The sequence below is a fragment of the Aulonocara sp. 'chitande type north' Nkhata Bay genome, linkage group LG22 (genome assembly GCF_057382095.1).
Source record: "Aulonocara sp. 'chitande type north' Nkhata Bay isolate Kocher_YH1m ecotype deep benthic linkage group LG22, A_spYH_male_GT1.1, whole genome shotgun sequence".
NCBI lineage: Eukaryota > Metazoa > Chordata > Actinopteri > Cichliformes > Cichlidae > Aulonocara > Aulonocara sp. 'chitande type north' Nkhata Bay.
Window position 1 is genome coordinate 22,976,554 of NC_141364.1, and position 17,656 is coordinate 22,994,209.

The 17,656-nt window shown below is 41.6% G+C and overlaps 2 protein-coding genes across 6 annotated transcripts in view; one reads left to right on the top strand and one right to left on the bottom strand.

Annotated features, from left to right (window-relative positions):
• tbc1d5 (TBC1 domain family, member 5) overlaps nucleotides 1–10,697 on the top strand; it is a 20,832-nt gene extending 10,135 nt beyond the window's left edge. For 3 of the 5 annotated variants that reach the window (XM_086281397.1, XM_086281398.1, XM_086281399.1), the window contains exons 13-23: nucleotides 401–573; nucleotides 687–829; nucleotides 1,420–1,526; nucleotides 4,623–4,708; nucleotides 6,146–6,441; nucleotides 6,646–6,702; nucleotides 7,849–8,057; nucleotides 8,161–8,260; nucleotides 8,501–8,580; nucleotides 8,684–8,944; nucleotides 9,324–10,695. In XM_086281397.1, the coding sequence (XP_086137523.1) occupies nucleotides 401–573; nucleotides 687–829; nucleotides 1,420–1,526; nucleotides 4,623–4,708; nucleotides 6,146–6,441; nucleotides 6,646–6,702; nucleotides 7,849–8,057; nucleotides 8,161–8,260; nucleotides 8,501–8,580; nucleotides 8,684–8,944; nucleotides 9,324–9,605 (1,794 nt within the window). In that variant the 3' untranslated portion in view covers nucleotides 9,606–10,695. Of the gene's footprint in view, nucleotides 1–400; nucleotides 574–686; nucleotides 830–1,419; nucleotides 1,527–4,622; nucleotides 4,709–6,145; nucleotides 6,442–6,645; nucleotides 6,703–7,848; nucleotides 8,058–8,160; nucleotides 8,261–8,500; nucleotides 8,581–8,683; nucleotides 8,945–9,323 lie in introns of all 5 variants that reach the window. The other 2 variants (XM_086281400.1, XM_086281401.1) reach the window with 2 other exon arrangements.
• The window catches only part of LOC147304211 (inactive phospholipase C-like protein 2), a 29,118-nt gene continuing 21,092 nt past the window's right edge, over nucleotides 9,631–17,656 (bottom strand). Inside the window, exons 11-12 of the mRNA XM_086281396.1 lie at nucleotides 13,734–13,843; nucleotides 9,631–13,551 (exon numbers count right to left, since the gene is read on the bottom strand). Coding sequence (XP_086137522.1) covers nucleotides 13,369–13,551; nucleotides 13,734–13,843 — 293 coding nt within the window. The 3' untranslated portion in view covers nucleotides 9,631–13,368. The remainder of the gene's footprint in view (nucleotides 13,552–13,733; nucleotides 13,844–17,656) is intronic.

The window sequence follows — 17,656 nt, forward strand, 5'->3', positions numbered from 1 at the left end:
TTGCCTTTGCGCCACTGTCATTGCGAGCATCACTTAAAGTCCACAGCCTACCTCAGTATGGGCACAATGTGCCGATCTTCTGACGACTGCTTCCAGCAGCATAAGACATCATGTGACCTCAGCCCATCTCAAACTGATGTCATGGCCATGACAATGACTTCACTGTACTCAAATGCCCTCCAGTCACCAGATATCCTCCTATCCTGTTAATATGAATCAAAAGATCTAATAATTAAACTCCACCTTATTGAATTAAATAAAGTAAAGCAAGTAAACTTAACAAAACTCAGAATAGCATATCCTCCCAAAAGGATGCTGCAGCTCCTCATTGTTGCTGATTTTCCTCATTTATGTTTGCATGAAGATGTTTCAGTTGTGATGGAACAATCTGCTTCCCCAGGGTAAAGAAGAAATGCTGACCACCATCCCATTCGCTCGACCCCAGGATGCAGGGCCATCTGTTGCCATAGTAACCAAAGTCAACCGCATCCAGGACCAGCTGGTGAAGAAGCACGATATCGAGCTGCACATGCATCTCAATCGGCTGGAGATCGCCCCGCAGATCTACGGGATGTCAGTATTTACATCTTTGGGCAGTCTGACTTTTTTTTTTTTCCTGATCCACTGCTGGACACAAATGCAGTAAAGCTTTTTTTTTTTTTTTTTTTTTTTTTCTGTGTCTTTAGCCGGTGGGTTCGTCTGCTGTTTGGCCGGGAATTTCCTCTTCAGGACCTGCTGGTGGTGTGGGATGCCCTTTTTGCTGATTGTATCACTCTGGACCTTGTGGACTACATCTTTGTGGCCATGCTGCTCTATATCCGAGATGCTCGTACGCACCATTTATTACTTAAATAATCCAATAATGCCATGTGTTGTCTTTGTAGCATGTAATTTCGTAAGACATACATAAGTGGAAAACTGTGAATTACTCCGGCTCATTTAGTTAGACAGAGTTATATTACTTCGGACTACAATTGATCTTTTCATATAAATAGCATAGACTGCAGTTCTGCTTGTATAAGTGCTACTGTTATGCCAATGAGCCAAAATGTAACACAATGCAATTTCAGTCTGCAGTTAATGAAGCTTGTCCATTCGCACTTTTTTTCTTTTTTTTTTATATATGAAAATAAGTCTGCAACTTCTCTTTTTTTTTTTTTTTTTTTTTTTTTTTTTTTTAAATTTATTTATTTTTTTTATTCTGATATTTTGTGGACTCTTTTTGTTTAGCTTTGTTTTTCTTGGAATGCAGAGTCTAGTCTGTGACAAATAAGTCAAATAGAAAACACTAAGGAAGTGAGACTACAGCTTGAAACACTCTTGGTGATTCACACTTGATTAAAGCAAAGCACAAGCTGTTACCAGATTTTTATTTTTATTTTTTTAAGATTCTTCTTAAATCTGTTTTTCTTTTTTTAGTAATTGCTAGCAACTTCCAGACATGCCTGGGCCTCCTAATGCACTACCCCCCAATAGGAGACATCAACTCTCTGCTGCAAAAGGCTCTGTTCCTTCGAGATCCCAAAGTAAGTTATTATACCAGCGTACTTAACTAGAAAAATAATACATGTTGGTTTTGCTGATAGAATTGACAGTTGGTGATGTAAGTCTCTATAAAAGTGCTGATGTGTGTTATGCGCTCACGTGTCTCTTTCACTGTCTAACTGGTCACAGGTTAAAATGGGGAAGAGAGAAAGAGACTCATGATCAAAATCAGAACAAACTTACAGTTAAACAAGCTCTCTTCTAGCAGCTTTTATCAAGTACTTACTGTAAAGGCGATGCCTCACTCAAAACAAGTTGCCTTTTGTCCCCATCACAGAGGAAGTAGAAGTTTTGCAGAAGTGAAAGACTCATATGCACAGTGGGCTAAAATCCTCGAGCAACACACTTTTAGCAAGGACCAAAAACCTTTTTGTGGTGTTGTTGTACTCTCAGAAAGCGCTTGGGTGTAAAAAGTGAAGTTAAAATTGGCAGCAAGTATTTTAGTTTCTCATGCTTGAGAGGTTACATTTTAATGTCGGGGCACTTACAGTAAATACAGGAAACGCAGGTGTAGTCAATGAAGCGGTCACTGCAGTTAATGACAAGTAGTCGTAGCACAAATATAAGTGCATTTTAATCTTTGTGTGTAACAAATAGGCCTCTGTGTTTATGTTTAATGTACAATTAAAACACATTAATCTTAAACTAGCACCCCTTGCATATCAGAGTTTATGGTTGGGTTAGTTAATGTTCAGCTCAGCAGTGCATGTTTCATGGTCTTTGCAACAGCACTTCACTCGTTCCACATTTTGTCATGTTTACAACCTTATTTAAAATGGATGAAATAAATTTTTCACCTCAATGTCCTAAACACAATATCCTCTAATGGCAAAGGGGAAAACATTTTCTTCTAATTTTTGCAAATTTATTAAAAACAAACATACAACATGTATATAAACAGTCACAGCCTTTGCTTAATATTTTGCTGAAGTACAGTTGGCAGCAATTACAGGCTCAAGTCATTTTTAGAATGGTGGTTTATTTTTGGACAGCTTCTCTCATTCTTCATTGCAGAAGCTCTCAAGGTCATGGTGGGGAGCATTGGTCCTCAGCCATTTTCAGATCTCTCCAGAATGTTAAGTTGGTTCAAGTCTAGGTTCTGGCTGGAACATTAACAAAGGAAAGAGACCCCCCTTCCCCTGCCAGTCTGAGGTTTAAAGTGCTCTTGAGCAGGATATCATCAAGGATGTCTCTGTACATCACTGCATTCCTCTTGACCTTGAGTAGCCTCCCAGCTCCTGAAAAACATCCCAATAACATGATGCTGCCACCACAGTGCTTCATTGTAGGGATAGTATTGGTCAGCTGATGAACAGTACCTGGTTTCTTCCAGACATGACTCTTGGCATTCAGGGCAAAGAGTTCAAGCTTGGTTTCATTAGGCCAGAGAATTTTTTTTTGTTGTTTCTCATGGTCTGAGAGACTTTCAGGTGCTTTTTGCCTTCAGGTGGGCTGTCGTGCCTTTTACTGAAGAGAGGCTTCTGTATGGCCGCTCTGTTACAGGCTTGACTAGTGGAGTGTGGCAAATTGGCCGGGCGGCCAGTTATACCTGGTGGTTCTAAACTTCTTCAATTTACATATAATGGCAGCACGGTGGCACGGTGGTTAGCACTGTTGCCGCACAGCAAGAAGGTCCTGAGTTCAATTCCACCATCAGGCCGGGGTCTTTCTGTGTGGAGTTTGCATGTTCTCCCCGTGTTTGCGTGGGTTCCCTCCGGGTACTCCGGCTTCCTCCCAACGTCCAAAGACATGCAGCTTGTGGGGATAGGTTAATTGGATAATCCAAATTGTCACTAGGTGTGAATGTGAGTGCAAATGGTTGTCTGTCCCTGTGTGTTGGCCCTGCCACAGACTGGCGACCTGTCCAGGGTGTACCCTGCCTCTCGCCCTATGACAGCTGGGATAGGCTCCAGCGCCCCCCGCGACCCTGAAAAGGATAAGCGGAAGCGAATGGATGGATGGAGGTCACTCTGCTTACTGTGACTTTCATTGCTGCAGAAACTGTACTCTTCCGCAGATCTGTGCCTCAATACACTCCTGTCTCTGAGGTCTACAGACTTGGACTTCATGGCTTGGTTTGTGCTCTGAAATGGACTGTCAACTATGGGACCTCATATAGACAAATGTGGGCCTTTCCACACCATGTCCAATCAACGGAATTTACCACAGGTGGACTCTAGTGGCAGATGATCAGTGGAAATGGGATGTACCTGAGCTCAGCTTTGATGATAAATGCAGTGGGAAAAAAACTTCCAATGTAAAAGTCCTGTCCTGAGTTTGATTACGAAAATCCTAAAATGGCACAATGATGCAACTGCAAGACAGTTAAAGTAAAAACAGAAGTACTTGTGCACTTGGTAAATGTGAAACTATGTGAAGTGCAAAACTCTGGTCTAGTTTGGAAATCCAAAAAAGACCTGATACATTTTTGCCAAGATTTCCCCAGCCCTGACCATACTTTTCCTGTCATACACTTGTTTCTTTCCTCCTGCGGTCTTTCTGATTTTTGTTCACTTAACCAGAGGTCTGCTGTGCTGTTACTTCTCCCACGCAGAACGTTTGTAGTTGTACCGTTTTAGTTGCATGTAAGCTCGACGTTGTTGTGTGAACAAGTTAAATCAGCACGGAGTCTTTGACCTTAGCGAACACCTCACCTAAATTATCTTTTGTTCCTCGTCCAAATTCATTGACCTGTATACTGAACAACTCCACCAAACTCCTGTTCACCACTCTCCTGAGATGAAATTTCAGGAAGGTGTTGATCTGACATGACAGTGTTACCCCCAGATGAACAGCCATGTCAAACCAGGTCAACATCAGATTTATACCTGGAGGGTGGTTGGGGAGGGTTCATCCCTAATAACAGTGCAAGAAGGGGCATGGTGGAGGTTTGTTGCTCATAAGTACTAACTCAGAAACATATATTGACTTATTTATGTAGTCATGCATGTGCACATATTTTCGGTTGACTTGTTTACTGTGAGATTACTTGTTTGTTGTGCACAGCAGAGGTTTTTAATCTGTCTTGTTAAAGTTGTTAACAATAACAGTTTAAGCTTAAGTTATTGTTTTTGTAGAACAACCCGCGACCTATGAACTACCACTTCCAGCAGAACCTGGATTACTACAAAACAAAGGGAGCTGACCTGATGAACAAGACACGGTAAAATAAGGCACAGCCTTGTCTTTGAATGGACCTGACATTGCGCACACACATGGGTATAAACATATGGGGCATGCATACATACATGCATGCATCCAGGACAAAAATGCATGTTTCCAATTCAAAATTAATTGGACAAACTAAGATATTTTAAAATATAAGGAATGTTTTTAATACTTTCCAGTCAAAGACTGCCTGAAGTTTATAACCCAACCCTCACCAAATGCTGCGTTTCCTCCCTTGAGATGCTCTGCCAGGTTTTTACTGCAGTCTCCTTCAGTCGCTGCTTGTTTGTGGGTCTCCATTTAATTTTGTATTTAATAACTGAAAGGTTATTAGGTTGTGATGAGGTGACTGTCTTGGTATTCTTTAGATCATTATCCATTTGCATTGTAAAGCACCATCTGACCAGTCATGCTGCTTTTATTTGAATCTTATCTGAGAGCATCACCCTGTGGTGAAGTTCAGACCAAAGAAAATGAAAATTTTGTCTTTGTCCAGAAAATTATGGACTCAACTGTATCACATACAATATGGGTTACATTAGTGGCCATTGATAAAAATTGCTTTAGTTTAGTTATGTGCAAGTAATCCCAGTGAGCCAAAGGTTCAGACTGCTGTTTCAAACTACCCCCCCCCTCTATTCTGGGCTCTATATAACGCCCATGACAGCTTGCAGAACTTTGAACCTTCACACATAAATGACAGATGGGTCCATTTGACTCGAACATGGCTACAGTTTTCAGTATTTATCATTATTTATATATTCACATTAAAAATGTGTCTATATGTATAAAATACTAAAATTGCTCCTGCACTGATCCTTATGTTTTATTAAAGCATAACCTTACCTTGTAAGTCCACTCGCCATTAGTCATTTTATTTCCTGCTTTCTATTCGGACATGTTCTTTCACATGAGCACATTCTTTAGGTCAGTGAAACTGTATAAAAGTAATATAAAATAGGCAGTGTTTGTAGGCTCCCTTGTGTGCATGAGACAAGAATGCGGTCATTAAAAAAAAACCTCAGATGAGCTATTAGAAATCAGACCTCCACTCGGAGCATTAAAGTTTTATAGGGTCTAAAACTACCTTAAGATCTGCAGTCGTTAATATTAAGAACGAGATGTCAATTTATGTTATTGTGCTGGGTAATCCAGGTTTTAAATTCTGGGATAACTGTTTTGCATTCAAGAATTGAGCACCAAAAAAAACCCCTCTCATGAGCCATTTTATAGCATTTGTTTTGTCTTTGAGACTTCTCAGGCTAATCCCAGATTTCTGGAAGCAGGGTTTAATTTTTCTATCTTATAAAATATAAACCTCTGGATACCTTGAAGGTAGAACATTTGTTAAATAATGCTAAAAGTAGTAGTTTGGAAAATCTTCTGGTAAAGATGAGATCAGGTGAAGTGTCTCATATCCTTTTCTTTCTAGCTCTGGCTCTACAAAAGCTGCTCCACTCAACATCAACAAGGTCTCCAGCAGTCTGCTCAACTTCGGCAGGAAGCTCATTGCTCCAGCTATGTCTGGTGCGTCTATTTCACCAATCAACAGCGAGGTACACTCCTCCTCTTCCTCCTCCTCGTCCACCTCCCCGGCCTCGGCCCCTACGCCCATCTTACCACACCTGCTGGCAGATCCGTCAGCTCCGACGCAGACCCAGGGCCAGGCCCAGACTCAGCACTATCGCCTGCTCAAGTCTGAAAGCATGCCTGTCCACCTGAGCAAAGGTGAGCACAAGTAGTCAAAACAGAAATGTTCCAGATTTGTGGCAGGACAGATGTGATGACATCCTTCTTACCATCTACTAGTTGGTGTATTATGTACCCGGTGAATTACCCTTACACCCTTTTTAACACTGGTTGTTGAAGTTTGTTCAGCCTTTTGGTTTGTGTGGTTATGGCAGCATCGGCTTTGACTCTCCTGTCTGTTAGATGGCGTTTCAGGTGGAGTGTCTCAGGCCTCAGCCCAGACTCACAGTGACACACAAGGTAACTGCTGTCATGGCAACTGCTTGTGTGACATGCCCGCCCTTATTTGTCCGTGCTTTCATCACTGCCAGCCCATTTCTAAGCATCCTGCATGTTGTACGCCGTTTGCTCACCTGTCCCTGCTGTTGGTGTGCCAAATGTTACCATAAACAGACATGAGTGTGTGCTGCATGTGATTTTCAACTGTGACCACCAGAGGGAGATCACAGCTCGCTGCATCAGTGCAGATGATGGCATAGGCATCACTAGTGAGCTGCGACATCTCTCATCAGTAGTGCTAAGACTGTGTCCTTTAAAAAACCAAACAAAAAACCTGTCAGCAAGTTTCTGTTGTTGCATCACTGTAGCTGTAAACCCCTATTTGTCGTGTGTGTGTGTGTGTGTGTGTGTGTGTGTGTGTGTGTGTGTGTGTGTGTGTGTGTCAGCTTGCTGTTTAGTCTGCAGTGACAAAGAAAAATGCATATCTAATGACTCATTATAGACCAACAGATTTGCAGTCAATTAATAACTGCAAAAGTCTGTTATTAATTGATTACTTACATTTGCATTTAATTGCTGCATTAATGAGCATCATTCTCTGAGCAGCAGGGACTGCGCCTCTCCAATCAGCTCCTGCTTTGCTCTGTGGTGAGGGGCACTGCTGCAGATTTGCATTATCTAAAAACAGATGATGACATGAAAGCTAAAAACTCTAGGAAAGGAAATATAACAGACAGACTCATTAGCACTACTAGACACTTTTATTTATCTATTTATTTATTTATTTATTAATTAGATGCACTTGGGGAAAAAATCATTTATCATTTAAAACACAATGTATGTCTTTTTTGATTGTGAATTCATGAATACATGAATTCACAATTTCTACATCTCATTCAGCACGGGGGGAAAAATCTGCAATTCCAGCTTCACAGTCCAGGTTTCAGTCTTGTCTTGCACTTAGCTGTTTAATATCTTTCTAAATTACAGATATTTATGAGATTTGGCCTCCATAAATAGGGTTCTTCATAGAGTTTAAAGGAACAATAGTTTCTTTCATGTTTATTTCCTGTGCAGGTTGTTCTCCCGTAAATTCAAATAAGGTGACGTCCATAGGTTTTCAACTTCCTAGTGTTACTAATAAAAATGTCTGTCTGTGCTTCTTAGGCCAAAGCTCGAGGACGGTCAGCTCCTCTACAAGCATAGAAAGCCTCTCTGGTGGCCGTGGTCAATCCACCGCCTCCCCGCCTCTTCCCCCATCCAGAGGGAGTGATGTCAGCACTTCATCCCCGCCCCTCTCCGCCACCAAGAAGGAGTCCTTCTTTAACATCACTCGCTCGCGCTCCCACAGCAAGACTATGGGCAAGAAAGAGATGGTAAGTCTTTTTAATTTTCTCTCACAGCTTTAACCATAATCCCTTCTTTGTAGGGTTTCCTTCAGTTTCCAGTTTTCTCTGTTTGTGTTTGTGGGATCAACAGGAAGAAGACCTGGAAGCCCAAGTCTCTTTCCTGCAGGGCCAGATCAACGACCTGGAGGCCATGAGCAAATACTGTGCTAAGATGATGAACACACACATCTGTAAGTTCAGCCACACATGGTTACATGGCTTAAAAAAAAAACATTCAGTCTAATTCCACTCGTGCGTCAGCGTCTGCTGCAGGTTATATTTTTGTCTAACTTAAATTTGTAAATTTCTAATTTTGCTAAAAATTTACTGACTATAATAATACTGTTTATGTTTTCGAATTGTAATATAGTGATAGTAATATAGTCGATTTTTGTGGCCGATCAGTGCCTGACCACTCATTGTTCCTCTAGGTAAAATCCAGGAAGTGATTCTCCAAGAACACATCGAGAAAGAGGATGAGGTCCTGGTCTCACTGGCTGGACTCAAACAGGTGACTGTGTGAGCAGATGCTATAAGTGTGTATTCATTTTTGTGATGTCCCTTTTATAATCATATTCACTAACTCATCTCTGTGGCCTCCTTCTCCCTGTCAGATTAAAGACATCCTAAAGGGAGCGCTGCGCTTCAACCAGAGCCAGCTGGAAGCTGAGGAGAATGAAGAAATCACCATTGCTGACGATCACTACACGTCCACAGCAGCAGCAGCAGGTGAAACTGTTCTAAGCACCAGCAGCCTCCACAGTGGCCAGCAACAGCAGGCAAACATCAGGCCGAGCAGGGACTCCGAGCTGGAAGGGAGCGCGAGCATGGACGAGAAGGAGGAGGAGCAGGCCATGACACCATTTGATCAACAGGTCAGCGTTTTTCCTGTCTGCGTAAATTATTGCTCTGTACCTCTGCCAGCTGTATTGGCATCAAATACAGTTTAACGTTCACTCCATACAGGATTATGTTTCGTCGTCTGTTCTGCTGTTTGACCCTTTGATCCCAGGATTCATTCATTTTAAATCCTAATCCCTTTCATGTCTGCAAGTCTGTGTTCAGAGTGGTTTTGTATCTTTCCAGGATTATGGTGTGTCATGCTAAATCTGCTCTCCTAAGAATTATACCATTTCTGAATGATACCGCCGAGCACAGCAAGTTTATCTCAAAACACTCAGCTTTAGGCCAAGGCAAGCGTGATCTCACACTTTAGGCATTTATGCAGTTTTAAAAAAAGATTCTTGCATGCAGGTGGCGTCTTCTCTGGGGTTGGAGGGCAAAAACTGGGACGATTACATCCTTATTTCCCAGGACGGAGACCTACACGCCGAAACTGGAGGAAGGTCTGCATCCGAGCGCACTCCTCAAATCAGACGGGGGCGTGGCATGGTGCGGATGGAGCCTGAGGGTGCGGCTGGAACTTTCCAAGATCCCCTAATGGCAGGCACCACCTCAGGTTCCTCCAGCCCAGATGAAGGCTCCACCCACAGCAAGGACTCTGACTTTACCATCGTTAACCCGAACGACCTGTGAACGTGTTAAATCACCGCCCTATTCCTTCACCTATACCCGTTCTGGTTCATATCCATTCAGCGGGGTTTGATCAGAGAAAGGTGACCTGGAATTGGTGAGGGGACTTTAGGTCAATGGTGAAACTGAAACTGCTCTCAACATAGAAATTGAACACCTGGACTGTGACACTTGTGTCACAAATGCCCGATACTCTCTCTTTAATCTGTGCCACTTCAGTCCTGTCTGAGCTGATGCTGTATGCTGTCTCATCTCCTTATTATGCTGGGCCTTTTTAGTGGGTACAATCTAACCTCATCCGTCACTCATGATTTGTAGTTCCCTGCTCTACAGAGAGAGGGCGCCATTGAACTGCTTACCCTGTCACTACAAGATGATTCTAAAGAGTTGGACCTGAAACTGCAGTTTACCTTCAGGAGGGGACTCCTTTTCTCTTACTGTAATGATTGAGAGTGTGGAGCTGTTGTTCCTCGTGAATGTGGAGCTCTGGCCACACCTCTGCCTGTGTTCTGTCTGCGTGTATGCCTCTAAAGAGGAAGCGCTCTGCCCTGATACTCGAAGGAAAGAAGGATGGTGTCGTCCTGTCACTTGTTGAGGGCAGCTTTCTCCCCCCCCCATAAACCAGTGCCTCTGACCGTTATTCTTCTCAGCCAAACAAAACCTAACTCTGTGATCTTTTTTTTCTTTTTTCTTTTTTTTTTTCTTTTTTTTTTATTTAAGAAAACTCTTTTAAAGAAAACGGTTTTGTTTTTATTTTTAACCCTTTAGTGCTTTAATTTCCCTGGTGTATATGATTAAATTATGGAATAAATCTCCTTTACCTTTGTTTTAAAATTGATTCCAATATGGACAATTCAGTGTCTGTTATCTTTGCTCACGTTACAGGTAAGTTGTTCTCGTGTTCTGTGGCAAAATTACACAAAGCAGCACACAAAGAATGTTCCTCTATAGCTGCCTATTCAGCCTAATTAACTCTAGACCAATAAAACTACATTGCTCTTGCTAAAACGCTGAACTTCTAGTGTCTTCTTTGGATTACTTGCTCTCAAGACTTTGAGTTAACACATTGTCCTGATTGGATAGCAGCAGTAAAAAGCAGACAGGAAGTGTGGGTAAATGGAGTAGGAGCATAACAACTGAACCATGGATTCGCAGCTAATGGTATTATTACGTATGCTGTGTACTTTGAGCAAATTTTGCAGAGATATCAGTCTTTGTGGTTTATTTAAAAGCTATTCTGGGGTTTTGGTTAAATAATGGTCTTCATCTCCAGATATTATTCATTGTTGCGAGGAGCTGCTACAGATGTTTATAACGTATTTAACTGCAAAGCCATCCATACTTATAGGCTTACCCATGCTGCTGCTGTATTTCAGTGAAACTGAGAGATGATTATGTCCAGGACAGTAAAAACTTGGATCTCATGCAAATAAAATGTGCATTTATATGTACAAACACTTACTATGTTCACATTTACAACTGCTTGTTAATGCAAATATGTAATCAGCCAGTCACATAGCAACAACTCAATGTGTTTAGGCTCATAAAGTTGGTCAAAATGACCTGCTGGAGTTCAAACCAAGCCTCTGAGTGGACAAGAAAGGTGATTTGAGTTTGAACAGTTGTGTCAGATGAGCTGATCTGAGTGTTTCCAAAAACTGCTGAGCTGCTGGGATTTTTCCTGCACAACCATCTCTACACTGAAAAAGGGGGAAATATCCAATTAACAGCAGTTTGGGCAAAAAAATTGTTGATACCAGCCGTCAGAGGAGAATAGCCAGACTGCTTCGAAATCAACAACAACTCAAATGACTATTTATTACAACCACGGCAATTTTTAAATGCAAGACACATTGAACTGTTATGGAGATGGGCTACACCAGCAGAAGGCCATACCACTGTTGTTATGCTGTTAGCTAAGAAAAGGAAAGAGAAGCTACTTCTGTTCTCCAGTCAGAGTAGAAAATTGGAAAAATGTTGCCTGGTCTGATGCCATGATTCCTACTGCAAGATGGTAGAGAGAGAATTTGCCATAAGTGACATGAAAGCATTGGTTCATCCTTCTTATCATCAATGGTTCAGGCTAGTGATGATGTAATGGTGAGGCTGATCTTGGCACAGTTTGAGCCCTTTAGTACCAGTTCAGCATCATTTAAACCCCAGACTATTACCTGACTATTGTTGCTGACACAGCTATCCCTTTATGACTACAGTGTGGGCATGCTTCCAGAAGGATTACATGCCATGTCACAAAACTAATCAAACTAGTTTCTTGAGCATGACAATGAGTTCAATGTACTCAAATGGCCTCCAGTCAGCAGCTCTCAATCCAATAGAGCACCTTTGGGATATATTGTAATGGGAGATTCACATAATGAATGTTCAGCTTATAAATCTGCAGAAACTGATATCAATGAACCAAAATCGCTGCCAGTATGCTTGCAAGGTGTACCTAATAAAGTGGTCATTGGTGCATGTTGTAATGGTTGGAAATAGTCATTAATTGTGACCTTTCAACCGTGATGCACCGAAGCTTTATATGGAAGCTGTAATTAGTTTTTTTTTTTTTTTCCAACTGCTCATCGCAGCAGCATCACAGGTCTGCTTCCCCAGCTGTCATCGCAGCACTCCTCTTGCTTGTGTCATGCGTCACTATAGCTGAAAGCTCCATCAAGTCTTGCAGAAAAACAGAGGCATGCGCACAAGTCATTTAAAAACTAGTTTATTTTCATCCTGGCTGCTGAGGAAGGTAATCGTGAACTGACCTTTTACAGAACTGCTCGAGCCTCATTTATCTACACCAATAATATGTATCTGGAATGTTTTCATTCAGGATCAATAACTTATGTAAAATATTCTTTGCAGTAAAAGGATAGAATTACTTAATAAAATACTGTACAGAGTTTTAAAACACAAACATAACAGTATTAGTTCCCTCTAACCACATATTTACACTTCTGGAATTGATCGTTTTGGTAGGTAACACCGGGTTCATTAGCACAAGCCTTTTTTTTTTTTAATGTAAATACAAAAATATAGAATACTGTATGTAAGACCATAGTAAGATGGCAAAGTGGTGGATTTTTAGTAAGACAAAGGACCTCAAGTTAATTGAATCGAAGTTGAGTGAAGAGCAGCGACTGGGGACCAAAAGACAGGTAATCAAAATCTAGAGAGACAAGAAGAGACTGCGTTGGTCCACAAGTAACGACAGAAGACCTCAAACATCCACACATCCTTTGACAAACTGTTTCTTTTAACTCACACGCAAGCTGTCTTACACACCAATCTGAATTTAATCACTGTGGAGTAAAAGTCACCATCATTTTTTTTCAAAAAGGTTTTGGCTTCTGGTTTCAATCATCCCCTGACCTCAGAAAACATTGCACATAACAAGTGAACATTAAACATTTGGCTTATTTACAGTTTAATACAGTACAAACCGCTCAACCTTGGCTTCAGTAACTACATTCATCTCGGCAGCTTCGCATTTCATTAGTCTTCCCTTGGCTGTGCACCGCCTTCTCTGGCTCGAAGGTTCAGTAACAGGTGAGCTTACAGTGGCTGCGTTTTGAAGACTTGCATTCATCAGTTCTCCTGTTTCTCTTTCTTAATATCTGTTACTCTCTGTAATGCCTACAAAACACTTTGATAGCTTGCCCACTCTGGGAGACTAAGACAGTGTCTCACACACACACACAGACACACACAGGAGTTTTTCACAGCAGCTAGGTGCCCTCTTTTTTTTTTTTTTTTTTTCTACTTGCTATGCCGACTGTCCTCTAGTACTCATTGCAAGTTTTTCATTGTGGCCTCTGCGTGTTTGGGAGCTTGCCCGTCTTAATCCGGCTCTCTCCTTGGTGAGGTTTCCAGCCAGAGCAGCATCACGGATCTGCTTCATGTTCTCCAGGACTTCAGCCTTGGCGTGTTTCAGCAGGTCAGCCTGGCCCTGGGTGTCAGGAAAGATGGGGAACACAAAAATCAGGAGGCAGGGGTTACCAAGAACAAGGGTGAGGGCAGGGAGGTTGAAAGAACAAAGTATGAGCAACCAGCCAGAGGCTGAAACATGTTCTGATACTCTGCCCCGATTGGCTGTTGGGCTTTTTCAGCGTGCATGAGTGTATAACTGACCTTAAGGATGGTGATGTTCCAGCTGAAACGCTCAACTGCTCTGCTGACCTTGGAACCTTTCAGCCCCTCTTTCGTACCCAGGCTTTGCAGTTTTTCGTGAAACTCCATGGCTAGAACGAAAAAGCAAAGAACCACAGCAGATCAGACTTCCATTTAAGTCCAATCTCGTACATTTAAATTTAATTTAAAAAAAATTTAAAAAAAGAAGTATATCATCCTTTACAGGAACATGGTGCACTTTTCTCCAAGGCAATCAACATGGCTAACAGGCCATACTAACATGACAACACCTGCTAAACATCTGCACAGTGCCACTGTTGTGAGCATGTTAGCATTTATTTCAAATTACATCCGTGCCTCAATCTATACTCTCATTATGAAAATAAAAACAAAAATGAATCATGTTAAATAAAATTGTTTTTTTTCCTCCAAGTGAACAACATAATTATCACTGACGCAGTAGCCTTCAGGTCTCCTACTTCCACACAGAGCTGTGTCCAATATGAGAACATTTCATCTGACCTTACTCTGACTTTCTAAGGATGTCATACATAATTTAGCTTACAAACAGAGACAAGCTCTTTTTTTCCCCCACATCATTTGCCCCCCCCCAAAAAAAAAAAAAAATAAAATAAAATAATGCCCCATCACACCACTTTTTGTTAAGTCATACAGCGAACGAGTGGAGCAAAATCTACCAGGAACACTGAGATAATCATGCTAGGGATGTGCTGGGCATGTCTCGAGTACTAAAGCTTACCTGCTTCACAATCTGACTAAGAGGAAAAAACTGGAATTACACGATTACTACGATTGAATGTCGTAGTGACCTTTTATATTAGATGCCAGCTCTATCCTTTCAAACATCCATCCGTTCAGTTTCTTTAAACCTTCATTATTATTCATTTGGGGGTTATTGAGGGGCTGGAGTCTATCCCAGCTGGGACAATATTGATCATGGCAGATAGTTGCCCCTCCCTGAGCCTGGCCCTGCTGGAGGTTTCTTCCTGTTAAAAGGGAGTTTTTTCTTCCTATTTTCACCAAGTGCTTGGTCACAATGGGTTGTCTGGCTGTTGGGGTTTTCCCTGTATTACTGGAGGGTTTTTACCTCACAATATAAAAGCGCCTTGAGGCGACTGCTGCTGTGATTTGGTGCTATATGAATGTAGCTGAATTTTGGTTAAGATAATCTTTGGTCCACAGCTCGCACACGTTGCTGGCCGGGTTTTATCTTTCCAAAGTGACTGCTGCAGTCAGTTGCTTTGTGTGCTGCAAATTCAGAACTGTAAAAGTATGAGTCTAAACATCAAGCTTGCTTGAGTGCACCCTGCCTTTCTCTGATGGTTTTTTTTTCCCCCCTCTGACACTTGCAGCTACATTTTAACTTGTACTGCATATTTAGCTTCTCACATCACCTTTGCTCGGCTGTCCCCACATTCAATGTTCATATCTGCCCAATGATCTTTGTGCTCTGGGTCAATCAGTGAGTTTCAATATTACATCTGCATAAGCTTAAGCCCCAGAAGATTCTACGCTCACCTTTGGATCGCATTAAGGAGGTCTATTTGACCAACTCTGTCTCTGTTCAGTCAGTAAATACTGATGGCCATTTTTCATTATTCTCAAGCCTGGAGTCTTCTTCCAGGCTTCTTAAGCCTGGAGTTGATGACGTTTTTTTGTACTTTTTTAACAAACCAAATTCTAGAAGACACAGGTGGAGGATGTGTACCTGTGTAATCTTCAAACTTTTGGGGGAAATTAAGTCACATCATACACACCTTAACAGATTAGTGTTAAGGTGTTCATACTATACAAGTATTGACAAAATGCATGATAAACTTTCTTGGCTTTCTGTACAAGCTAAATTATACTATGGCTTACTTGTATTTTTAAAGAAAACAATACTGTTAAACACACCACACTTTTTTTGTGCTCAGTTGCAGTATCCAGATGAAATTCATAATCATGCCACACGATTCTCAACCAACCACAATTTAGTAATTCCTCGTGTTAAAAGTAACTTTTTGAAAAACTGTTATATTCAGAGCATCGTTTCAGTGGAATAAGTTGCCTGAGGCAATAAGAGAATTGGCTTCAATTCATAATTTTAAAAATCACCTAAAAGCCTATTTAGGCAGTTTTTAATGTATTTGTTAAAATTGTAGAGGGTAATATCACTTGTAATGGAAATTGTGTATTTGTTTGAGTGTTTTGTTTTGGTTTTCTGCTTTTATATAATTTTTAATATTCACATGTTTACATTTCAGTATTGTAAAACTTTACTGTAGATCTAATTGTTGTAACATTTTATTTGGAGATATTTGATGGCTTGGGCCCCAGGAAGACTAGCAACCACTGTTGTGGAAGCTAATGGGGTTCCTTATAAATAAACAAATAAACAATAGCCGATTACAAAATGAAACTGCCAGGCGTCTGAGAGACTTGAGAGAGAAAGACGCAGAGAAATTAAGACAGCGTCACAGAAGTCAGGCCGGCAGCTAGTTAGCCTGTGTGCAATGAGTTGTGTTCCTGGCTTCCTCTGGCCACTCCGGGCCACTGTTACCATGGAAACCCAGAAGTGGGTTAACATGGGGCACACATCAGTGTGAGCTATCAACAAGAACCCAGACGTTAGACATGCCAAAATGTGGACCACACACACACGCAGAAGAGTGAACAGATTGGGTGCTAGTCTATTTCACCCATCCCTGACACATGATTCTTCCCGGTCAATAAACGTCTGCACACGTGGACACGCACCTGCACACACATACGCTGTCACTGCTCTACATTCACACACACCTACATAAGTTGCCTGAATAATAACCTTTACTGCGTGGTTGCTAGGCAACTCAAAGCCTACGTGCCACTGTAGTGTGCGTGTGCGACTGTGTGTCTATTTCCCTGTGAAATCAAGCGAAGTCGAGGGTGGGGAGGGGGGTATTTTTCAAGCCAATATTGTTCAGTGTGTGCATACACAGGCAAACAACACTCCCAGATACAGGGTCTTGACCCAGAGATAAAATAGCCTTCAGGGCCAGCCAATCAGCATGTGACAGGTATTTGTCATCGTCACTTTATGTCCTCAGCCTGAACCGTGAAGCAACTGAGATGGAAATGATCCGACTTCCAGCAGAGATCTCGTCAAGAAACGACCGGGCTGTGAGCATCTGATGAAGTGTAAAATCTATACTTCCAGATGTCACACAGAGGCCAGCGCCCTGAGGGAAAAGCAGCTGATCATCTGGGGTTAATGACGGACAAGTTCTCCCAAAATTAGAAAAAAAAGTGGGTATGACTCTATATCCCTTGATGGCGTTTTTCATCTGTGACCGACCTCTCCATACTGGAGGAACAAACTGTACTCCTCCAAATGTTATGCTCCCGCAATTAAGATAATTTTACTACCTAACAACCAATTTAAAGAGGCCCTCAAAGAAGGAAAAATGTTGCTGTTCTCCAATAGTCTTTTTTTCCTGACCCGTTTCTCCTGTCGCCACCCTCTCAGAAGAAATAAGGAGTGAGAGAATAAGTCCAGGACGAATGATCCTGTCCAGTTTGAAGACGGAAAGGAGAAACACAAGAAGAGCAGGTGATAAGACGCGCAAAGCTAGGACTACTGTGTGCAGGCTTCCCTATGAGCCAATCAAACTTTCTTCTGGATTATGCTGTTGTCTTGAGAACTTATTATTTCACACAAAGAAACATCAATGCAGGGAAAGGAGAGAAAAAAAAGTGCCTTTTAAAATCTTAAACTGGGATCAGGATGAGATGAGAGGAAGGTTATTTCTCACAAGCAGAAGTTTTATTGACGATTGATGATTACTGAGATGGGATGGAAAACAAAAAGATAAAAACGATCCATGTCTGGGCTTTACACAAGCATCTGCTTAGAGTCAACCTTTTTCTGTCCTTTGTTTAGA